The sequence below is a fragment of the Vigna radiata genome, unplaced genomic scaffold (assembly GCF_000741045.1).
Source record: "Vigna radiata var. radiata cultivar VC1973A unplaced genomic scaffold, Vradiata_ver6 scaffold_129, whole genome shotgun sequence".
NCBI lineage: Eukaryota > Viridiplantae > Streptophyta > Magnoliopsida > Fabales > Fabaceae > Vigna > Vigna radiata.
In genome coordinates, this window is record NW_014543107.1 from 1062161 (window position 1) to 1088442 (window position 26282).

General features: G+C 41.8%; 1 protein-coding gene across 1 annotated transcript; it reads left to right on the forward strand.

Moving 5' to 3' along the window:
* Positions 1-17008: 17008 nt before the first annotated feature.
* LOC106752946 lies at positions 17009-19290 on the forward strand. Its single transcript, XM_022777338.1, has 2 exons — positions 17009-18887; positions 19208-19290. Exons 1-2 carry the CDS (start codon positions 17705-17707, stop codon positions 19240-19242), a joined length of 1218 nt encoding a protein of 405 aa, XP_022633059.1. The 5' UTR covers positions 17009-17704; the 3' UTR covers positions 19243-19290.
* Positions 19291-26282: the final 6992 nt, after the last annotated feature.

Below are 26282 nucleotides of genomic sequence, written 5' to 3' on the forward strand. Positions count from 1 at the left end.
CCTAGGTAGATTTGCAGCTCTACGTTCGGGAGGGGCCGGTTCATCACTGGAGGGTTGGTCAGCAGGTCCTTCACAGCGGCGAACGCCCTTTCACAGTCGGCGTCCCAAGCCCTTACTTCACTTCCTTTCTTCATTTTCTTCAGAATTGGCCGGATCCGGTCCGCCAACTTCGGGATGAAACAAGCGAGAGCCGTCAGCCGTCCGACGAGCCGCTGGATCTCCTTCAAGCAGCTCGGACTTCACATGCTGAGGATGGTCGTGCACTTGTCGGGGTTGGCCTCTATTCCTCTCTCGGTCAGCATGAAACCTAGAAATTTTCCAGAAAAAACACCGAAGGTGCATTTGGCAGGGTTAAGGCGCATATTATATCGGCGTACATGTCAAAACACTTCTTCCAGGTCGCGAAGATGATCCTCGGGTGTCGTGGACCGAACGACCATATCATCCACATATACCTCCATGCACCGTCCGATCTGGTCAGGGAAAATCTTATCCATCAGCCGCTGGTACGGCGCTCCGGCGTTCTTAAGGCCGAACGGCATGACGTCATAACAATAGTTTCCTTTGTTAGTGATAAACGCCGTCTTTTCCCGGTCGGCTTCATGCATAGGTATCTGGTTGTACCCTGAATAAGCGTCTAAGAAGCTGAGCATTCGATGGCCGGACGCCCCGTCTACCAAGTTATTGTCGATATTTGGGAGCGGATGGGAATCTTTGGGGCAAGCCTTGTTCAGGTCAGTATAATCAGTGCACATTCTCCACTTCCCACTGGGTTTCTTTACCATTACCACGTTGGCCAGCCAAGTGGTGTACGTCACTTCTCGGATATATCCAGCTTCCTTCAATTTTGTCACCTCCTCCTCGACCGCTCGGGCCTTCTCGGCACCCATCCGACGTTTCTTCTGCGCTACTGGTCGCGCCTCCCTGAAGAGGGCCAGGCGATGTGTCATGATGGAAGGGTGTATCCCTGGCATATCAGCCGCCGTCCAGGCGAACAGGTCTCGGTTCTGCCACAGTATCCTCCTCAAGCCCTCCTCGATGGCAGGATCAAGCCCTCCCGCCATCGTGGTGACCTAGTTCTCCATCGGCCCCAACTTGGCCGGCTGCAACCTCCCGTGCAGCTCTATACGGTCCTCTGTACCCATGCGCGGGTCCAGATCAGCCATGGCAACCTCCGCCCTCGGGACCCGAGGGTACATCCGTAATCCTGCTATTCTTGCCGTTTTTTGATCTGCCCGGACGGTTATAATTCTCTTCCTCTCGTTAGGGTACTTTAGGGTTAAGTGAGGTGTAGACACAATGGCGCCGAACGAATTAAGGTAGGGGCGCCCCAACAAAACATTATACGACATGTTGGCGTCTACCAGGAGGTACCGAACCTTCTTCTCGTCATTGTCCCGCCCCGTTCCTAGCCGTGTGCGGAGGTCCACATACCCCTTAGTGTCTACTTGTTCACCCGCGAAACCGACAATCTGCTCGTGGAACGAGACAATCAGCTCTTCAGAAAGATCCATCTGCAAAAAGGTCTTCCAGTACAAGATATTGGTTGAGCTTCCCTGGTCGACTAAAACCTTTCCTATCTCATACTGGGCGATCTCCACCGTGATGACCATCGGGTCATCTTGCTCTAAATCTAGCGCATGGAAGTCATCATCCGTGAACGTTATCGGCGGCATTGATTTCCGGGCAGTTTGTATGCTGTTCACTGAGCGCAACGCCCTTACATGGTGCTTCTGAGCGGAGGTTGACGGTCCTCCTCCAGCGAACCCCCCATAAATGGTATTGATCCTTCTGTGGATCGGGCGGTCGCGACTTCGACTTCTACTCCTGTGTCGTCGGTCTTCATACTTTGGCCGGTTATCCGGCCGTCTGGGCGGTCGGCTTTCACTTCGATCCCGATTTTTCCCAGGGGCAGGGCTTGGCCCCCGTCTCCGGGGCAGTTCGATGGGAACCGTCTTAATATACTACTTCAGGTGACCTGCTCGAATTAACTCCTCGATTTTATCTCGAAGAGTTACACACTCTTCAGTAGTATGCCCCATATTTTGGTGGTACAAGCAGTGCTTGTTGCCATCGGCCCCTGCCGGCGTGGGTCGTTTCTTCAAAGGAGGAATTAAATTGACACTAAGCGCTTCTTGCAAGATACGCGCAGGCGGAGCATTCAGTAGGGTATACTGCTGAAACTTAGCCCCCCGAGGGGCTTCCCTCGGCTTGAAAACTCCCATCCGGGCGAGGCCGTCCGATCTCTTTCCCTCGGCCTTCTCCTTCGATTCTTGGTTCTCCTTCTTATATGCTTGCTTCATTTCCTCCACCCTCATCTCGTCCGCCGCCCGCTCTCTCAGCTCTTCCATCGTCTTCGGCCTTTTTCGACACACACTGTCTTTGAAAGGCCCCGGTTGGAGGGCGGGCATCACATATTGCAGGGCCAACTCAACATTCAGTCCCTTAACTCTTCGGACCATCTTTTGATAACGATCCATGAACACTTTCAGTGTCTCATCCTTACCCTGCCTGAGATTAGAAAGCTCGAAGACCGTGGGATCTTCGGCTCGGCTGCCGGCGAACTGTCTACCGAACATCTCCTTCAACCCTTCGAAGCTTTGGATGGAACCCGGTGGCAAAGAATTGAACCACTCGAGCGCCTCTCCTTCTAATGACAACGAAAAGGCCCGACACCATATCGCCCGGTTGCCGGTTCTAAACGCCATCCTGGTAGAAAAGGCTTGAACGTGATCGTCGGGGTCAGTTGTGCCGTCGTATATGCTGAGCTGGGGCGGCACAAAATGTTCCGAAATATGGACATCCATAATGGCTCGAGTGAACGGTAACCCCTTGGCCGCTTCCTCTTCCTTCACCGGGGGCGTAGTGACGAGAATACTAATTGTTCTCTCAGTCCTCTCCTGGCTTCCTTCCAACTTAGTATCCCCTATCTTCCAGGTTCGATCCGAAGCACTGCTGTGCTCGGCCGTACCCTCTCGGCCGGTCGAAGCCCGAGGGTCCTCTTCTTGTTCCCGACCAGCTACCTCCTTGCCCCTTTCCCTCGACGTCCGCTCCCTAGCAATCCGAGCTGTACACTCCTCTCGCATTGCCGACAACTCTTCTTCATGTTGGCGTTTCATGTCCTCCATTTGCTGTCGCAACACCCTAATCGCCTCCATAGGGTCCTCGATAGTCGTGTTTCTTGTGGTCACCATTGGGTCTAGACACTCGGCCCCACGGTGGGCGCCAAAATGTTCCGGTAATAGGTCGAGCACCAAACCTACACAATTTCTCCTCCTTGAATCGTTCAGTCTCACTTCGCCAGATAGTCCTTGTGCTTCCAATGTCCGGAGGGTACCTGCCAAAGGTACTCCGATGCTTAAGTCAGTTAAGTTATCTGATCGGGTCTTTAAATGCAGAGATAAATGTGTAATGAATGAACCCACCTACCTGGGACCTTTGACCTGTATTTATAGTGTTGGANATGGGCCTGGTATTAAGGTTGTCTTAATTAAGGCCCAATTGTAGCCCAATCACCTTAAACACGTGATTATACAAATCATCCTGAACTTACCTTGATCCTGAAGACCGTTCGCTTGCTACCGTCCGGTCCTCGCTATTCAAGCCCGCCGATCGTATTACGAGGTAACCGTCCGCCTTTGCTAGGAGTTTTCAGTGAGTTGATTTCTTAACCGGTCGTCCGGTTATATTCTTACCGGACGGTGGTCCCTAGTACACTCTGTAATATAATTATTTGTCTGACATTGCGTAATCGTATAATTTAGTTTTATGTTTGATGAGTAATATGATTTAGAATACATAACCAAACGATCTTATATTTATAGTCAAAGGCTGAACGGTTGAAGATAATGGGAAGGAATCGAATGTTAGCTCTAGTGTTGCCGAGCGGTTCCAGACAGAAATTGAGCGACAGCAAATGGAGTTGTCCACTCTCTCGGCTGGAGGCCCTATTAAGCCAAAAGTGATGAAGCGACACACGTCGACGTGGGACCGATCGGTATTCACCCATATAGGCCGTAACTGAACGGTTCTGACCATCATAGGACGAAACCGAACGGTATTGACTAGTACAGGTCAAAACTGAACGGTATTGGAAGCAATGGAAAGTAAAGAAGAAGAATGGAAGATAGTAGTGGAGGAGTTGCCACCACCCAAACCGCCAGACCTGAGTTGGAGGACAGTTATCAGAGGGTTCCATCCATATGAGTACACGATGATGACGAGGAGCAATGAGGTCAAGCTTTCCATTTCCAACCTTGAGAACAAGGTTGCTTGGAAGGGGGGTGTAATGTTAGGATCCAAGATGATAAGATAGTTTGGGTTTAAGACCAAACGGTCATGGGTATAGAGGATTTCTATTGTAGAGAAGAATGGGTCAGAACTGCTATAAATAGAGCTCTTGTAATGCTGTAAGGGGTATCAAGTATTTTGTTGTGAAGTGAGACTTACATCTTGTAGAGAGGGGTTATGCTCTCAACCACGAAGATTATGTTCCCAACCTATTCTTTGTAAAGATAGTCATCCTTTACCGTGAATAATACAGAAACTCATTCTTTCCCCATTAACTCTTGCGGCCCTTGAATTTCTAACACAAAATTTGTACATTTTCCTTGACATTTCAGCCCTCTTCCATCTCCAGCTTCTACCACAAGTGGGAGTGGCCACTGATTTTAGCCCACATCTTCCCATTAACTCTTGCGAAAGAAAATTATGGGAAGCTCTAGAATCAGCTTAATAATCACCTTTTCTTCCCCTATGTGTCGCCAAACTTTCCATGATTTCTTGGTAGTCAGACCAGCCAAAGTAAACATGACAGTTGTAAAATTTTCTCAACTGCATTGCCCTATTGCAATTCCTGCATATCTCCCAATAAGCCATACGTATCTACTCCCTCTTCAGTAATAAACAACATGTGAAATTGTTTATTGCAGCAGACATGGGTTGGACCAAACTTCTCCTCACATATGAAACACAGGCTTTTCTTAATCTTGTCCTACATTTTTTCATCAGTCAAATGTCTAAAGGCAAGATTCCAACCATTGAAACCAATCTAAAGCTTTTTCCTCCCAAGCCACCATCACTGCTTGCTTTCTTTCAACTTCAGAGACTTTGCAAACGGAAATATCTATCCAATCTATAAGTGCAGCCAAAAGCTTTTATCAATGTGCAGTCTTATTCTTGTTATTCGCCTTCTACTTTCAATAAGGTTAAAATTGTTTAGTGGTGGCCGGTGGAATTGCCGTGTGTGTGATTCTTATAACTGATAGTGAAGCTTGTGTACAGGGTTAGATGGTTATGAAGTAGCAGTACGTATACATGAGAAGTTTACAAAACATCAAGATAGACCACTGACCAAAAGGGTAACAAAAGAGAACTGTATGAGGGTTGGAATTTGAAACTGTTTAACCTGCCAGATTGGCTTAATATTATGAATTATTTTGTTGTACAGAAACACAAACTTATGAAGCAATGTTATGAGATCGCGGCAAATACAACAATGGTTGAGTCTGCCTTTTTAAATCATTTTTGTCAAATACATTTGTATATTCTCCTTTATACTTCTTCTTTTTTTTATAGAATTTCAGGCTTTCCAAGTTATACAGCAATCGTTGTTTTGATTTGTTAATCCTTGAGAATTGTTTGTTACACATTTTTCGGTGGTACTCTTGAATTAGTTGAAATTTATTGTAATTCATGGATGAGTCTCTTTTGTTAATTTATGTTTATATAATTTAATTTACATCCATGTACTTGTCTTTTAGTTATGTACTGATCTTATGTTTTAATTTATATTTATTTAATTTACTTTCATTTCTTATTATTTAATTATTTATTAATAATATATTATTTTTTTCTTTTCATTTTATTTATTTCCAATTATATGCTAGCTCAATTCTTTAATTTATTATTTTCAAAATCATTCTTTGTAATATATTGACACATGCCTAATTATTTATTTAAAGTTCTTACTTTAGTTCTTAATTATCTTTTTATTTTGTATTATTTTGAAATTTATCATTTATATAATTCAAAAAGATGTATATGGAATAATAATAATAATAATAATAATAACAAATAATAATAATAATAATAATGCTAATAATAATAAAGAAAGAAGTAAAAGTAAATAATTCATTTCTAATTCAATAAACTTGGATAATAGAAAGATATATATGTTCTATTATTATTTTATAATTTTTTAAGTCTTTTTTTATATTTGTTTGGATTGTGTATGTAACTTATTAATTAGTTAAGATAAAACATGATATAACTTTTGGTTATCGAATTTCATGATTCTTGAACATGTCACTGGTATTGGGAAAGAGTCATAGGTTCCCTTTTAATGAGTTGACATATATTAATGTATGAGAGTTTATTTTTAAGAAGTCATAGTTTATAGTTTAGTATACTACATTTAAAGTAATCACTAAATAGGTGAATACTTAATTTAGATTAATGCTTTGAAGTAGGTTATTCATAGATCAATACATGATATTAATATTAAACATAGTCATTGTATGTTTCTTTAGTGATCTAAAAATGATACATATTTAAAAAATGATAGTTATGATTGTATGAATATTTTAATGAAAAATATTTAACTATTTAATCACTTATTAAGTAACTTTTTTGATGTTCATAATAAATTGTATAAATGAAATATGAATTTATATATTTAATAAAATGAAATTGGATCTTATGCTAAGCATGTCAAATCTTAGGTTCGTTTAACTATATGTTAAGTTTATTAAGAATTATTAAAGTTTACAAACATATCACTCCCTTTTTTATTTTATTTTGTCCATATCTTCTTGTGGTGTGAGTGGAAGATGAACATGTTACTAAAAACTTGTTTAGGAAAGTGTCGGAATGTTTTTTCTAAAATGTTAATTTATGTAGTTTTCATATGTTGGAAGACATTAAATATATAATTCTCTATTCTTACGTATAACTATCGTACATATTATGTCAAAGGAAGAAAAGAACATTATTGTCATCCTTTACTAACTTTTTCTCTAATATAATGAAGATTGTTTCGGTAACATTTGTCTGGGTCGGTCGTCATTCCTTGTTATGCTCCGGTCGTTTAACTCTTCATGTCATTTTTCTCGATTGGGGGTTGACCTGCAGAAGACATTCCGATGTTCAAGTCAGATATGTTTCATAGAGAAGTCAATATTTTTATTAGGACAGATTAAGATAATTGTACCTGAACGTCGACCGTATATTTATAAGACTTCTGACAGTCAAACACATTGATTGACCATTAACGCAATATATTTTAGGTAATCAAACCCAATGATTAGTCATTAAAAACGTATATTTGCAGAGCTTAAGGCAATCTGACCTGTTAATACCTGCTTAATTGTCCATAAATGACAATCAATTACGATCGGTATACTTCATATAGTACATAAGCCCCTAAAGCCCAAGCACGCTCATTATTGAAAGAGGTTCGTAGGGATTATTATGAGCTTTAAAAGGAGTCGCTCACGTTGTATTTAGGGATTCTATCTTTGAAGCTATAAGTCTTCATTGCTCTTTGTACCAAGCAGTGGACTCTAGGAGTTCTCTTTGGATCTTTTTCCTGTGCAAGAGATTTTCACTCCAAAAAATATAAAATAAAGTAAACACTCCAATAGTTTATAATTTTTATAATGAAAAGGCGTTAGAACCTGACAAAGCTGAACCTATTGAGTAGTCGACTGATAGTTCTTTTTCGAACTTCCTACGTTGGGCGAGGTTTTCTGAAGCCATTTTCCTGACTTCCCCCCGAGCGGCGTGAGGCAGGAGTCATTTTTCTGACTTCCTATGTTGAGCGGGGTTTTCTGAAGTCATTTTCCTGACTTCTCTCCGAACACACCTCCCTCGATCATCCTGAGGCAGGAGTCACTTTCCTGACTTCCTACGTTGGGCGGGATTTTCTGAAGTCATTTTCTTGACTTCTCCCCGAACACACCTCTCCCGATCATCGTGAGGCAGGAGTCATTTTCCTGACTTCCTGTGTTGGGCGGGGTTTTCTGAAGTCATTTCCTTGACTTCTCCCCGAACACACCTCCCCCGATCATCCTGAGGCAGGAGTCATTTTCCTGACTTCCTGCATTGGGCGGGGCTTTCTGAAGTCATTTTCCTGACTTCTCCCCGAACACACCTCCCCCAATCATCCTGAGGCAGGAGTCATTTTCCTGACTTCCTGCGTTAGGCGGGGCTATCTGAAGTCATTTTCCTGACTTCTCCCCGAACACACCTCCCCCGATCATCCTGAGGCAGGAGTCATTTTCCCGACTTCTTGCGTTGGGTGTGGCTTTCTGAAGTCATTTTCTTGACTTCTCCCCGAACATACCTCCCCCGATCATCCTGAGGCAGGAGTCATTTTCCTGACTTCCTGCGTTCGGTGGGGCTTTCTGAAGTCGTTTTCTTGACTTCTCCCCGAACACACCTCCCCCGATCATCTTGAGGCAGGAGTCTGACTTCCTGCGTTCGGTGGGGCTTTCTGAAGTCATTTTCCTGACTTCTCCCCGAACACACCTCCCTCGATCATTGATGAAGGTCGAAAAACAGTGATTTTCATATGTCAATTTGGACCAAATTACACTCTTTACTACTCGGAATGAGCTTAGAATCAAGCAAAACTCAATAAATGAGTCTGAAGAGAGTCAAAAGTTGTTTTTAGCTATTTTATGCTTATTTTGCATTGTTTTTTAGCTAATTTGAGAAAAGTGAGAATGGAGTTGAAGATACAGGTCATTGACTCAAGAAGAGAGCAGAAAAATGAAGATTTGAAGAGTCGATGCACTGCCCAGCAGCACACTAAAAACCACTGGGCAGTCCAGGACGAGAAGTAAGCATGGAAATGGGCACTGAGGGAAACCGCCGGGCGGCGGCGATTGCTGCCGGGCGGTGGCGGCAGGTTGTGGGAAACCGCCGGGCGGCACACTTAAACCGCCCGGCGGTGGCATGTTGGACTTGGACCTGATTTTGACACGCTCCTCACCTATAAATACCCCTATTACGAATTCAGAGACATTCTTTTGACAAGGGAGAACGACCAGACCTAATTTTGCTCTCTGGAGAGGATCTCTTCGATACTTAGGCTCCTTTTCATCTTTTCTAGGGTTTGCTCTTTCATTCTTCTTCCATTTTTCATCTAGTTTCACCATGTCCATGGTGAACTAAACCCTATTGTTGTTGGGGAATACAATGTAATCTTTTGATACTATCTCTTATTGAAACTTTTGATTATTTATATGGTCTCCATATGTTTTGATTGATTATTGTTGGGTTATCATCTGTGCTTAAGGCTTTTATCGTTTAACCTATTCGGTATATCGTTGTTTGTCGTTATTGACATGGGGACGTGCGGTAATGACATGAACTGGTGAGTAATCTCTTGATTTTGCAATACCACCTAGGGATAGGGGTAGGACGATCAATTGNGCTAACTTCTGTTTATAATGCGGTATTAATTACTAGGGGAGGCTAGGGATAGCAAGTCGGTAATTGATATTAGGCCCTTTTCGCCGAGGGATCGGGTTAAGGGGAGGCTAGGGATAGCCAGCCGGTAAATTGATATTAGGCCCTTTTCGCCGAGGGATCGGGTTAAGGGGAGGTTAAGAAAGTCGCATAACAATTTAATCAATCTAATAATCAAGGGTAGTATGTAAGAGAGAGTGNAATAGATGAAATTGTTAGTACCCAACAACATCCATCCATCCATTGTTTTCACTTGTCAATTGAATCAACATTTATTTTGCATGTTAATATTTTTTTTCCTCAAAATCCAATTTATTAAATTTTATTTTTCAAGTCTTATTATTTTAATTCATGCGAAAGAGAAAGCCATAGGAGTCTCTTGGGAAAAACGATACTTGGTCTTACCATTTATATTACTTGTACGATTTGGTACACTTGTCAATCTGTCAACAATCATCCTGAGGCAGAAGTCATTTTCCTGACTTCTTGCGTTGGGTGGGGCTTTCTGAAGTCATTTTCTTGACTTCTCCCTGAACACACCTCCCCCGATCATCCTAAGGCAGGAGTCATTTTCCTGACTTCCTGCGTCGGGTGGGGCTTTCTGAAGTCATTTTTCTGACTTCTCCCCGAACACACCTCCCCTGATCATCCTGAGGCAGGAGTCATTTTCCTGTCTTCCTGCGTTGGGCGGGGTTTTCTGAAGTCATTTTCTTGAATTCTCCCCGAACACACCTCCCCCGATCATCCTGAGGCATGAGTCATTTTCCTAACTTCCTGCGTTGGGTGGGGTTTTCTGAAATCATTTTCCTGACTTCTCCCTGAGCACAATTTGTGCGCTAGATCTTGTGACCTACACTGAAAAATATAACAACTCGAATAAGCAATCAATCCAATGCACTTTCAGGTTAGACTAGTTGTGATGTTATCCTCAAGAATTTGACGTGATAAAGTAGGTATCAAGATCATAGTCGTTTCAAGCGGAAGAAAATCTTTTATCCGCACCTCCTTTTGAATTCAACCTTGCATTTCAATAACAATATGATATTTGGTAAGTATTAAATGCATCTGAATGCATATATATTATAGAATATAATATAGGATAATTTCCAAATTGATCCAACTTCTATGACTTTGTGTTAAAAGCATTATATCGTTGGTGGAGATGGCAAGCAAATTTGTCACCACGTAATCATTATTGGTGCGAATCAAAATCTCTTCACATTTTCAGGTTCTCGTTTGATGCTAACCAACCTTTCAAAAGTGTCAGCTTCCTGAGGCATGATAACGGTCTAAAAACCGTTATTTTCATGCTTAAATTTGATAATAAAACACACCCTTTATGGCTTAGAATGAGTTCTAAATCAAGTAAAACACTTAGTTGAGTCTCTTGAGAGTCAAAATTTGGTTTTAGAGATATTATGCTTGTTTTGCATTGTTTTGCAAGGTTTTTGGATGAATTAAAGATGGAAGTGAAGTGAGGTAGACTTAGACCCATGAAAGAAGGAGAAAAATGATGAAAAGAAGGGTCAAACAAGCCGCTGAGTGCCAGAATGGACCGCTGAGCGCTTAGAGTGTCTAGAGGCAAACCGCTGAGCGGTCAAATTAGGCGCCTGGGCGGTTGTCTGTTTTTTTAGTTAGATTCTGTAAATCTTTATGTTATCTATCTGTTATCTTTTTGGGCTTATATATAGCCCCAGTGCGAATTAGATAGGGATTCTTTTGGCAAAGAGAACGCCCAGAGCCATTCCACACACCTTGGAGGAGATTTCTTGGATGCTTAGGCTCCTTCTTATCAAATCTAGGGTTTGCTTTTTCCATTCTTTCATTATTTCATCTAGTTTCACCATGTCAATGGTGAACTAAACCCCTTTGTTGTTGGGGAACAATGTAATCTTTTGAAACTCTCATATATTGAAATTCTTATTTATTTCATATGCTTGTCATATACTTGTTTATCAATTGTTCGGTTCTCATCTGATCTCAATGCTTTTATTGTTTAACTCATTCAATAAATGTTGTTTGTCTTTATCGATATGGGGACGTACGGTAATGTCATGAACTGGTGGGAAATTTCTTGATTATGCAATATCGCCTAGGGATAAGGATAGGACGGTCAATTGCATTTGCTTTAGAACGCATTGCATTATTAGTTACTAGGGGAGGCTAGGGATAGCAAGCCGGTAATTAGTAATAGGCTCTTTTCACCAAGGAATTGGGCTAAGGGTAATTAAGAAAGTTTGCATGGCAATTAGATAAACAAGTGAATTAAATAAGAAGAGTAGATATATGAGAGTGGATAAGATGAAATTGTAAACTCCAACAACACCATTCATCCATAGTTCTCAAAACCAATTGAATCAATTGCATTGCATGTTTATTTTTGTTATTTGCATACAACCACTACATATATTCTTTTTCTCAAGTCTTACGCGATTAGGTTACATGAAAGTTAAGGCCTAAGAGTCCTTCGGGAAAACGATACTCGGACTTACCCGTTTATATTACTTGATAACGATCTAGTACACTTGCCAGGGAATTAACATTAACCCATCGATAGCTTCACCAACAACCTTAAAGAGTCAAGAGAAGCCCCTTTTGGGGCATACGGAAGTGGCGGCGAAGGAGATCCCATGCCTAAAGGGGGCACGTGACAAATTTGGAGGAGAGGAAGGGCAGTTACCCTGAATCGCAATAACCCGTCTCGGGTCTGTGACGGTGCTCTGGTGATGGTGGTCGATCGCGCGACGACCACGACATTGTCCCGCTGTTGACTCCAGATTGCTTGGTGGCGCTGGTGGTAGAAACTGTGGTGTTGTCTTGGGAGAAACTTCTCTCTAGTGCGCCAAATGGGGAATGTACCGTACGGTACCCTAAGGGACCGTACGGTCTCTTATGCAAGGGCAGCCCGTACGGCAACACCAGCCTGGCCAACCCGCCATACCGATCGGTACTTGTTAAGATGACCACCAGGACAACCCCGTCCGACCAAGTGGATAGATTATAAACGATAACAACTGATTAAAGCCCCTAATGGAGGTTAAGGCGTGATTGGGCCATCATGAGGCCCACGAAAGGTAAAAGCCCAATACAACTAGTATAAATAAAGGTCTCAGGTATGTCTTCAGACCAGATTGCACTCGCTGCAAATTATACATTACTTTCATCTCTTGATATACCGTTCGGTCACTTAACTGACTTGAGCGTCGGAGTGCCTTTGACACGTACCCGCTCACCCGGCTTAAAGAACGAGGAGGGAGAACCACCAACTTGGAGTGCGAGGAAGCAGTAGGAGACCGTTCGGCCTTCCACAATGGGAAAACCGTCCAGTCTTCATCAACCGTTCGGCCTTCCACATAACCAAGAATGCTCTAGGCTTCTTCCATCCCGTCTTCTACATTCGGCACCACTTTACTCCCGAAACATTATGGCGCCCACCGTGGGGCCGAGCGTGCATCCCCATTTGTAGCCATAAGGAAAATATGAGCAGTGCTCTTAGGAACCTTTGGCGAACATCTCTAACTGCTCGGTGTCGGTCTCGGCCTCTCCGACCTCAATGACGGGGCCATTCGGCCTCGACCATTCAATCAATCATTCGGCCCCTCGGCCTCGTCAGTAATTATGCCATTCGGCCTCAAGCTCCAACCGTTCGGTCATAGCCAAATTTGGCGTCAACGACGCGGCCATCCGGCCTCAACCATTTAGCCCAATTGATCTCAACCGTAGTTATCACTCGGTCTCGTTAATTCGGCCTCTCGGCCTCGTCAACAGCTCGACCATTTTGCCTCAAGCTCCGACCGTTCGGTCCTAAGTTGACCTTTCTGGTACCTCATCAAAATTTCCTTCACAGGTACTCACCCGACAATTCGGCCCCTAGAATCCATCCTCGACCAATCAACCAGGTGGTACGTAACAAAGACCCAAGTTGATGAACGGAGTATCACTCTTGTCAACTTGGCCGGGCAGTGAACGGCAACGCCCTGCTGCTCCCAACAACTTGAAGAAACCCAAGTTGATGAATGGAGTACCGCTTCTGTCAACTTGGTCGGGCAGTGGCTATGCCCTCCCGCCTCCAATACGTTAAGAACCGCCTCCAACAACTTGAAGAAACCCAAGTTGATGAACGGAGTACCCCTCCTGTCAACTTGGTCGGGCAGTGAACGACAACGCCCTACCGCCCCCAACAACTTGAAGAAACCCAAGTTGATGAACGGAGTACTGCTCCTGTCAACTTGGTCGGGCAGTGGCTATGCCTTACCGCCCCCAATACGTTAAGAACCGCCAATTTGAGGAAAGGGACACCGTCCAACTCTCAACCTTCAAAGGCCTCGACTTCGTGGCCATTCGGCCCTCAACTCTCGGCCTCTTAGGGCCTCCAACCGTTCGGCCATCCGCTAGCCTCATATCTCGGCCTCCAATGGCCTCGACCGCTCGGCAATTTGGCCTCGACCGCTCGGCAATTTGGCCTCAGCTCTCGACCATCAACTGGCCTCACACTTCTCGGCCTCCTAGGGCCTCAAACCGTTCGGTCATCCACTGGCCTCGTATCTCAGCCTCCAATGGCCTCGACCGCTCGGCCATTTAGCCTCAGCTCTCGGCCATCAACTGGCCTCACAACTCTCGGCATCTTAGGGCCTCAAATTGTTCGGTCATTCGTTGGCCTCCTATCTCAGCCTCCAATGGCCTCGACCGCTGGGCCATTTGGCCTCAGCTCTCGGCCATCAACTGGCCTCACACTTCTCGGCCTCCTTGGGCCTCAAACCGGTCGGCCATTTGCTGGCCTCATATCTCGGCCTCCAATGGCCTCGACCGCTGGGCCATTTGGCCTCAGCTCTCGGCCATCAACTGGCCTCACACTTCTCGGCCTCCTAAGGCCTTAAACCGTTCGGCCATCCGCTGGCCTTGTATCTCGGCCTCGACCGCTCGGTCATTTGGCCTCAGCTCTCGGCTATCAATTGGCCTCACACTTCTCGGCCTCCTAGGGCCTCAAACCGTTTGGCCATAACTGGCCTCAAGCTCTCGGCCATCAAAGGCCTCAGCGTCTCAGCCATCAACTGGCCTCAACACTCGGCCTCTAAAGGCCTCCACCTCTCGGCCATTCGGCCTCAGGCTCTCGGCCTTTCGGCCTCACACACTTAGCCAAATATGGCATCAACATTCAAACATGTTGTCGTTCCGCCACAACAATCGGCCATATGACCTCAACCACTCCGCCATCCGGCCTCAACAATTTGGCTTCTCTGCCTCAACTTCTCAACCACTCGGCCTTCTGGCCTCAAACTCTCAGCCATTCGGCCTCATCCAAATTTGCCAACCTTCAAGCTCTCAGCCAACTGAATGGCCTCAAAACCGTTTGGCCATAACTGGCTTCAAGCTCTCGGCCATCAAAGGCCTCAACTTCTCGGCCATCAAGGCCTCAACCGTTCGCCATCCAAATGGCATCAACCGTTCGGCAATCCAAATGGCCATTAAAATCGTTCGATGTTCAACCTTTCTACCTTAAAGCGTTGGGCCATCAACCACTCGGCCATTACCTACTTGTTTGGCCTCAACTATTGGCCATCAACTGGCCTCACACTTCTCAGCCTCCTAGGGCCTCAAACCGTTCGGCCATAACTGGCCTCAAGCTCTCGGCCATCAAAGGCCTCAGCATCTCGGCCATCAACTGGCCTCAAACCGTATGACCAACTGAACGACCTCAAACCGTATGACCAACTGAACAACCTCAAACAGTTCGGCCATCAACTAGCCTCAACACTTGGCCTCCAAAGGCCTCCATCTCTCGACCTTCCGCCTCACACACTTAGCCAAATTTGGCATCAACATTCAAACATATTGGCCGTTCGGCCTCAACAATCAGCCATATGACCTAATCCACTCCATCATCCGGCCTCAACAAATTGGCTTCTCAGCCTCAACTTCTCAACCACTCGGCCATCTGGCCTCAAACTCTCTGTCATTCGGCCTCAGCCAAATTTGGCAACCTTCAAGCTCTCGGCCAACTGAATGGCCTCAAAACCGTTTAGCCATAACTGTCCTCAAGCTCAAGGCCATCAAAGGCCTCAGCTTCTCGGCCATAAAGGCCTCAACGGTTCGCCATCCAAATGGCATCAACCGTTCGACCATCCAAATGGCCTTTAAAATCGTTCGGCGTTCAACCTTTCTACCTTAAAGCGTTCGGTCATCAACCACTCGGCCATCAATTACTTGTTTGGCCTTAACTCTCGACCATCAACTGACCTCACACTTCTCGGCCTCCTAGGACCTCAAACCGTTCGGCCATAACTGGCTTAAAGCTCTCGCCATCAAAGGCCTCAGCGTCTCGGCCATCAACTGGCCTCAAACCGTACGGCCAACTGAACGACCTCAAACAGTTTGACCATCAACTGGCCTCAGCACTCGGCCTCCAAAGGCCTCCACCTCTCGGCCTTTCGGCCTCACACACTTAGCGAAATTTTGCATCAACATTCAAACATGTTGGCCGTTCCGCCTCAACAATCGGCCATATGACCTAATCCACTCCGTCATCCGGCCTCAACAAATTGGCTTCTCAGCCTCAACTTCTCAACCACTCGGCCATCTGGCCTCAAACTCTCGGTCATTCGGCCTCAGCCAAATTTGGCAATCTTCAAGCTCTCGGCTAACTGAATGACCTCAAAATCGTTCGACCATAACAACCCTCAAGCTCTCGGCTATTAAAGGCCTCAGCTTCTCGGCCATCAAGGCGTCAAAACGTTCGGCCGTCAAGGCATCAACTTCTCGGCCTTCAAGTACCGTTCGGCTATATCTCGGCCTCAACTACTCGGCCTCCTATAGTCTCAAGCTTGGTCATATTTCGGCCTTGAGCCCTCGGTTATTCAACCTTAAACTCTTAGTAGATTCTGTCATCACCCCTCAACCTAGAACGCTCGACATCAAGCTCTCAGCCTCCGTGGCCTCAAGCTTCTCGGACTCCAAAGGGAAGGGTACTAAGAGACAAAAGCAAACCGGATGAACCCGCCCTTTCCAGGAAGGCCATTTACAAACCCTTCGCATCATTAAAATCATGCTCGAGCTTGGGGGGCTGATGTACCGTACAGTACCTTAAGGGATCATACGGTCTCCTATGTAGGGGCATCCCGTCCGGCCACACCAGCCTGGCCAACCCACCATACCGATCGGTGACCCCGAGACTGATCGGTACTTGTTAAGATGACCACCAGGACAACCCCGTCCGACCAAGTGGATAGATTATGGATAACAACTGATTAAAGCCCCTAATGGAGGTTAAGGCGTGATTGGGCCATCGTGAGGTCCATGAAAGGTAAAAACCTATTTCAACTAGTATAAATAGAGGTCTCAGGTATGTCTTCAAACCAGATTGCACTTGCTGCACATTATACATTACTTTCATCTCTTGATATATCGTTCGGTCACTTAACTGACTTGAGCATCGGAGTGCCTTTGACAGGTACCCGCTCACCCGACTTAAAGAACGAGGAGGGAGAACCACCAACTTGGAGTGCGAGGAAGCAGTAGGAGACCGTTCGGCCTTCCACAATGGGAAAACAGTCCAGTCTTCATCAACCGTTCGGCCTTCCACATAACTAAAAACACTCTAGGCTTCTTCCATCCCGTCTTCTTCATTCAGCACCACTTTACACCCGAAACAGGGAACGAAAGGATTGAATCGCTCACGTTGGCGACTTCACTTTTGGTCGGCCAAAGGCAGATGTGCCGCTTTTAAGTAGATGGAATGTCGTGAATGGAGGTGGAGGAGGTTGTTCTCCTTTGAAAATTGTTTTAGTTTTGCAGAAATTCTGTCGTCGCCCACTCAATTGTGTTTGTTGTCGTGAATGGTTGTTGATTTTATTTGGGGAAATATTAGATGTCAATGTTAGTCGAGGCCGCGGCGAGGCTAACTGGAGAAGGTTGAGGAGTTGTGATGACTCTATCGAGACCGGCTCGGTCCTCAAGTCTTAATCATAATTAATATTGGGATTAGTTGTTTGGTTTATTTTTTGCACCGCTGTTACAGAAGCTTCTAGTGCTTCTCTGTTTTTTACTTTTCTCTCCCTTTATCTGATGTATAAATATACACATTGCTATTTCAATAAATGACACACAGCACACAGTGCGTTGCATGCCTCTGATACGTGTTAATTCTGTTGAGATTTCTCTGATATTTATCATGGTATCCAGAGCCTAACGGTCATCTTCTCCTTCTTCATCACCCTTCTTTGCTTCTGCTGCCATGGGTGATGAAACTGATCCCTCTTTTAATGTTCACCATTTCTTATATCTCCATCCCAATGAAAATCCTGCCCTGCCCTTAGTCTCTCCTTTACTCGATTCCACCAATTACCATTCTTGGAGCAGATCTATGCTCACGGCTCTTAGTGCTAAGAACAAAGTGGAGCTCATTGATGGAAGCACTCCACGGCCATTAGCTTCTGATCGACTCTCTGGAGCTTGGAAGCGCTGCAATAACATGGTCGTCTCTTGGCTTGTTCATTCGGTTTCTTCATCCATCAGGCAAAGCATCCTTTGGATGGACTGTGCAGAGGAAATTTGGCGCGATCTCAAATCTCAGTACTCACAGGGTGATCTTCTTCGCATTTCCGCTTTACAGCTTGAAGCCTCTTCTCTAAAACAAGGTGATCTCACTGTCATCGATTATTTTACTCAGTTGAGGGTTATTTGGGATGAACTAGAAAATTTTCGGCCAGATTTGGTCTGCATTTGTGGGGCACAATGTACTTGTAAATTGTCTTCAACCCTTGCTCAACGTAAATTGGAAGATCAGGCTATGCAATTTCTTCGTGGTCTAAATGATCAGTATGCTAATGTGCGCTCTCATGTTTTGTTGATGGATCCTCTACCTCCAATCAACAAAATCTTCTCGTATGTAGCCCAACAGGAAAGACAATGTTCTATTCCTGATATTTTTCATGCCGAGACAAAACAAACTTCTATAAATGTTGTTAATGCTCCTACCACTACTACTTCTGCTTGTACATTTTGTGGACATTCTGGTCATACTGAGAGTACATGTTATCGCAAACACGGCTTCCCAAATCAATCTGATTCTAAGATCAGTAAGAATGTGCCCACTCGTGGAAAGATTTGTTCACATTGTGGAAAGACCGGTCACACCATTGAAGTCTGCTATAAGAAGCATGGATATCCTCCTGGACACCGCTTCTTCAATGCCAAATTCTCCTCTGCTAACAATGTATCCCTTAGTGAAGTTCTAGTTGCTGAAAAGGAACAACATACCAGTTCAGAGAAATCAGAAATTCGGTTTACTCCTCAACAATACCAAGCTTTGTTGGCCTTGATCCATCAGCCATCTCATACTGCTTCAGCATCCAGTTCTGCACATGCTAATCACATTGGTTCAATTTCTTCTTCTACACACACTTCACATCCCTCAGGTAGTATTTCATCCATAGTTTTCACAACACAAACACCGCACACAGCCCCCTGGATCCTTGATTCAGGAGCCACAGACCATGTTTCTAATTCCTTACAATTTTTTACATCATATCACACCATTGCTCCTATTCCTATTAACCTTCCTAATGGCTATCGTGTTATAGCCACTCATGCTGGCACTGTTCACCTCACTTCCACATTTTTTCTTGTTGATGTTTTATATGTTCCTTCATTCACATTCAATTTGATTTCTCTGTCAAAATTGGTTTTGAATACACCTTATCAAATTCTTTTCTCAGCTAACTCTTGTCTCATACAGGATACAAACACCAAGATGAAGATTGGTTCAGTTGATGTGAAGAATGGTCTATACCAGCTTGATCCTCAGATTTTTAATTTCCCTCAAATACATTCTACTGTTGTTCATCCTGATTGTAATGTTCTGCCTATTGATCTTTGGCATTTTCGCCTTGGGCATTTATCCAACACTCGCTTACATATTATGCAGAAGATATATCCTTGTTTGACCATAAATGAAAATTTCATTTGCAACTCTTGTCATTATGCAAAGCAACGCAAACTTCCATTTCCTATAAGTCATTCACATGCTCAAAAACCTTTTTCTCTTTTGCATATGGATATTTGGGGCCCTTACTCTACCCCTTCCATGCATGGTCATAAGTTTTTTCTCACAATTGTGGATGATCATACATGACTTACATGGATTTTTCTCATGACCAATAAAGCCGAGACTCGCCAACTGATTGTTAATTTCATTGCTTTTGCTGAAAACCAATTTAATTCTCATGTTCAAATCATTCGCACCGATAATGGTGTTGAGTTCTCTATGCATGAATTTTTCAAATCTAAAGGTATAATACATCAAACATCATGTGTAGAAACTCCTCAGCAAAATGGAATTGTCAAGCGCAAACATCAGCATTTACTCAATGTCACTCGTGCTCTTCTTTTTCATTCAAATTTACCTTCATGTTTTTGGAATTATGCACTTTTGCATGCCACTTATTTGATAAATCTTATCCCAACACCGTTTCTCAATAATAACACACCTTTTCAAAAACTTTATGGTCATACATGTGATATTTCTAACCTGAGAGTTTTTGGATGTTTGTGCTACATTTCTACATCTATTGCCCATCGTAGAAAATTAGACCCACAAGCTCATCCTTGTGTTTTCCTCGGCGTCTCTCACACTACAAAAGGATACCTTGTCTATAATCTTTACAATCGTAGCATTGTCATCTCACGCAATGTATACTTTTATGAAGATCACTTTCCATACCTTCAGCCTCCATCTCCTGATTCTAATATTCTTACTGTCTCACCAAATCCATTCCATAACACTTCCCTCTCCCCTGATTTTATTCCTTATTCATCTACTACATCTAATCCTCCTGTTTCTCCTCTTTTTGCTGAAACACCTTCCCTAACACAACCACCAAGACGATCCAGTCGTGCTCATCATCCTCCCTCGTGTCTTCAAGATTATCATCATTCTTTCACATCAACTTCTACCACTCTTCATCCAGGTATGCGTTATCCTATTCAAAATCATCTTTCTTATTCTCATCTTTCTAACAATTTTCAGTCCTTTATTTCTTCCATTTCCACAATCACCGAACCACATTCCTATGCTGAAGCTGTTAAATATGATTGCTGGAAAAAGGCCATGCAAGCTGAATTGGAGGCTTTAAACTTGAATAAAACTTGGACAGTCACGTCTCTTCCCCCAAACAAACATGTTATTGGTTGCCGATGGATTTATAAAATCAAATANCATGCAGATGGCAGCATTGAACGTTACAAAGCTCGTCTTGTTGCTAAGGGATACACTCAAATGGAAGGCTTGGATTATATTGCCACTTTCTCCCCTGTGGCAAAACTCACTACTGTCCGACTACTTTTGGCATTAGCTGCAATTTTGAATTGGCACTTAAAACAGCTGGATGTCAATAACGCTTTTCTTCATGGAGAATTAGATGAAGAAGTCTACATGACTCTACCTCCGGGAATCAATCCTTCTTTCCCAAACCAAGTGTGTAAACTCCAACGATCAATTTATGGATTGAAGCAAGCCAGCCGCCAGTGGTTTGCAATACTTTCTTCTTTTCTTCTTCAGCATGGATATAAACAATCAGCTTCGGATCATTCTCTGTTTTTGAAAATTTCTGACTCTTCCACTACAGCTATTCTTGTGTATGTTGATGATATCGTCCTTGCCGGGAACAATATTGCAGAGATTGAATCTGTTACAGCCCTCCTTGATCATACTTTTAAAATTAAAAACCTTAGCAATCTTCGTTACTATTTGGGTCTAGAGGTTGCCCGCAACAGCACTGGAATTCATCTCTCCCAACGAAAGTACACTCTCGACATTTTGACAGACTGCGGTATGTTGGCTTCTCGTCCTGTTGCCATGCCAATGGGTTACACTGCTAAACTTTCTACCACTTGTGGCACACCGTTTCCTGATTTTTCCTCTTATCGTCGTCTTCTCGGGAGATTAATTTATTTAACTACCACACGCCTTGATATCTCCTATGTTGTCTATCATCTCAGCCAATTCATGTCAGCCCCTACATCTACACACTCTCAAGCAATTTTTCGTATTTTACGCTATCTGAAGCAAGCACCTGGTTTCGGTCTGTTCTTTGCAGCTAAGAGTTCTCTCCAATTGAAGGCGTTTAATGACTCTGATTGGGCAGGTTGTCTCGACACTCGTCGTTCTGTTACAGGTTTTTCTGTGTATCTTGGAGACTCACTTATTTCATGGTGTTCTAAAAAGCAACCCACAGTTTCTCGCAGCTCCTTAGAGGCTGAATATCGTGCTCTTGCTACCACCACATGTGAACTTCAATGGTTGACATATCTGCTCACGGATTTAAGCATTTCTTTCAAGCAACCTGCTCTTCTCTATTGTGATAATCAGTCTGCCCTCCAGATTGCAGCCAATCAAGTTTTCCATGAGTGCACCAAACACATAGACATTGACTGCCACTTAGTCCATGAAAAAGTTCAATCTGGATTGGTGAAACTACTGCCTGTGTCTTCTTCTCAGCAACTTGCAGATATCTTTACCAAGTCCCTGTCTCCTTCTCTGTTCTCCACTCTTCGTACCAAGCTGGGAATGTTCAATCTTTATTCCCAGCTTGAGGGGGGGTCTTAATCATAATTAATATTTGGATTAGTTGTTTGGTTTATTTTTTGTACCGCTGTTACATAAGCTTCTAGTGCTTCTTTGTTTTTTACTTTTCTCTCCCTTTATCTGATGTATAAATATACACATTGCTATTTCAATAAATGACACACAACACACAGTGCGTTGCATGCCTCTTATACGTGCCAATTCTGTTGAGATTTCTCTGATATTTATCATCAAGGTCCAAATTCCTGTCTTACATATTGGTTTAGCATGATGATAGGAAATCACAATTAATGAAGGCTTTGAACCTGAACCTTCCTCGCTTGGCATTGAGCATGTGCTGGACCAGAATGGGAACAATCCTGAGGGTTTTTGGCTTTCTTCAGAGAGCCCCTGCAACCATTGGATCGGTTCCATTCAAAGAGAGTGAAGGGTTGTCGTGAATCCCTGCTTCATCCTTTCTTTGATAAAGGATCTGCCAATTAAGCTTTCGGTGGTTATGAGAATCTAATTCACATTTTCCTCATGTCCATTGCACCGATATTCATAGTTATATCCCATATAACTTTCTGTCGTGTCATACATGGATATATATGATATAAAAATGCTTATAATATAGTGAATGTTTATAGTTATATATTATACAACCATTAAATAATATATAATAAACAACTGTTTCAGTTACAACAATTAAACATTTTATGATATAATAAAAAGATATCAAAGCAGGTATTTCCCATCCTTCAAGGCCACCCTTAATACTGTAATAACCCATCTCGGTTTATACGTTTTATTATATCAAACCAATGTGTCAGTATATATATTTATACTATTATTTAATAAGATAAATTAATCTTAGTTGTTATAACGTGGAGATATTATTCTCCTTTTGGATTTCTCTCTTTCCACCGAAGTGACTTACCGTCATGTACCTCAGTTATGTTCTGCATCCAAAAATTATTGTTGTAATATCTACGGTAATTAGATATTTAAGATTTTTGTATTTTAAAAAATACTTATCTCATTCATAAAACTTCCTCTAGAGAGGATGATCTTTGTGGTATAGTTTTCGCCTTATTGTATGTTCTTGGTGTTGATTCGTAGCAGTAATGTTGAGGCCGAGCGCTGGGGATGCAGCTCGGCTCCATAGTGGGCGCCAAAATATTTCGGTAATATTTGTCTAGGGTCGGTCGTCCTTTCTTGCTATGCTCCGATCGTCCAACTCTTCATGTCATCCTTCCGGACTGGGGGTTGGCCTGCAGAAGACACTCCAACGCTCAAGTTAGATATGTTTCATAGAGAGGTCAATATTTTTATTAGGACAGATCAAAATAATTGTACCTGAATGTCGAATGTATATTTATAAGGCTTCTGAGAGCCAAACACATTGATTAACCATTAACGCAATATATTTTAGGTAATCAAACCCAATAATTAGTCATTAATAACGTATATTTGCAAAGTTTAAGGCAATCTGACCTGTTAATACCCGCTTAATTGTCCATAAATGACAATCAATTACGATCGGTATACTTCATATAGTACAAATATCAATCTTCAAATGTTTAGTTCTTTCATTACGAGAAGGCTTAATAATAATGTGATAATGGCTTTATTGTCATAGTAGACAATTAGAAAAAAGAATAATGATACTTAGATTGAGTAAAACCTTTTGTTATACCAACTTTTAGAAACTTGTTTGAGGCCATGTATAGTAAAGGTTGAATAGAATCATGCTCGTGATTATAACTTGGGGAATAATCATAAACATTTTTTCATTAAGATTGCCTTTAAGAAAATCGTTATTAATGTCAAGTTGCGTAAGGTGTCATTGTTTAGATACAACGAAGTCGAAGAAAGATCATTTTAGCAACAGTAGAAAAAGTTGTGTTCGAACGATAAATATGAAAGACCGAATGAATTTAACAAAAAATGAAAGTAATTTAATAGTTTTTTTAAAAAGCAAACATCATTTTATTTTTCAGTCTTTCTATACTAATTAATTTGAGCCATAAATGATCTGAAAGCGAATATAGTCTTAGAAATCAATACCACGCACAACAAACCTATTCTTATATTTAACATCAATATCATCATAAGTTAATTTTAATTTTGAACAATCATTTGCAACTAATGAACTTTTTACCACGAGAAAGATGAGTGATAGACCAAGTTTTATTTAAATCAATAGCTTAAACCTCAACAACTATAACAACCTTTTTTTCTTTCATAAAAGATCGGGCAATAGAAACGAAAATGATTATTAATTATCAAAGCTAGCAAGATATAAGATTGAAACAAAAAGTAGGAATAAAAATCACATTATGGAGAATAATATTATGTTAAGCTTGATTCTACCTGTACCTTCTGTTTTGACCTTCAAAGAATTAGGCAATAAACCATGAGTATTAGGAACATAAGAATCTTATCAACTTTTGAAATAGATATTTGAATTTTGAAGTAGACCAAGAATTCAAGATCCAAATAGAATAATGATTATCAGAGGAAAGATTCATGTTTTTATCTATTACTCGAATTACAAATTTTCTACTTTTATATCTCAATAAGAGAACATTCTTCTGTCTAATAAGAATAATATAAAAAAAAGGGATAACACGACTTTAAATAAATTGAAAGTAATAATGTATAGAATATTAAAAATAAAAGTTAGATGGAAATAAAAATAAAAGTTAATTTCATTTACTTTATATATTAAATAAATAAAGGTTAAATATATCTTTGGTTTTTAAACTATAATGCAAAATTGAAATTAGTCTTTGTTCAAACTTTCATTTTGTTTGATTATCTAACTTTAGATCATTAAATGAGGATATATAACTCACAAATAGAGGAATAATTGATTTAGTTTCTCTTACTTAATAGTGTTAAATTTATTCGATGTGACAAATGATATTCTATTGACACATAATCGATTGATACATCTTTTTATTAAAAAATAAATTTTAAGCCTAATTCAATCCCACAAAACTAGTTTGTAAGGTGAGGTTTGCAGAGGTATAAACATCTTTAGAGTGAGAGTAGAATCAATGAGTGGTGCGATAGTGGCCCGACAACGGGTGAAACAGAATGCCCACATAGATTTCGCTAGGATAGACTCTAACCATGACTCTAATACCATATTAAGGAGTGAGTTTTAAGCCTAACTCAATTCCACAAAACCGACTTTTAAGGTGAGGTTTGCACTCCACTTATAAATTATAAATCGGCCTTATCTCTAGTCGATGTGAGACTTCCAACACTTTTTACACATGTTGTTCACATGGCAAAATTGAGAAGTTGCTCCTTTCTTTTTCGCCAAATATTGATAAATGTTCTAAAAATATTCTTGCTCTAATTTGACTTAGTTGACAAGCGATCCTTATTCACGATAGTGAATAAAGTGAACATACCTTTGTTTTGATCTTATCCAGCACATTTTTAATTTATTTTTGATTTATTAGTAAAATTAAAACAAATTAAAAACATTTTTATATGGAATTTAAATAAATTAAGGTGCATTTTTTCCTACTTGTTTTGGGTATTTAACATAAACTAAATGTAGGTGAGTAAGTGAAAGGAGACCACGTTCATTTAAATATTAAATTTGTTTATATGTAAATCTATTTTGTAAATCTATTTTATGTTTTTGTTTTTCTCTATAAGTTCATGTTAGGTATTACGGTTATAACATGAAGATTTTATTAAAAAAAAAATGAAAAAGAACACAAAAACAGGGAAGACCACACCAAATCCTTGATAAAAAATAGATCCAAATCCTTGATAAAAATACATCACACTTAGAAAAAAATATCAACGATGAAAAAAATTAAATAAATACACAAATGAAAAAAGTAAACCAATGTTGGTAAAAATTAAAGGTTAATAATCAAATTTCTTAGCATATTAAACTTGTTCATAATCTACATAAGGTCTTTAAAACTTACTATAACTTTTTAAAAATCTTTACTTTGAAAAATATAGTATTAACTTTCTTTAGTGTACCCTCACCAGGCTTCCTTATAGCTTGAACTAACTCATCCTCCTCCTTAGAATTAGAATTTCTCCCCTCATCAAGCATATTAGCCAATTTATAGACTATTTTGAATTTCTCCATAAAACAAATTTCTTTAGACATCAAAAAATTAGAAGCTACCTTATGACTACAACGAGGTCAATCTAAATATTGTGAACCCTACAAACTATCGATAATAAGAATAATATCCTCCAAGAA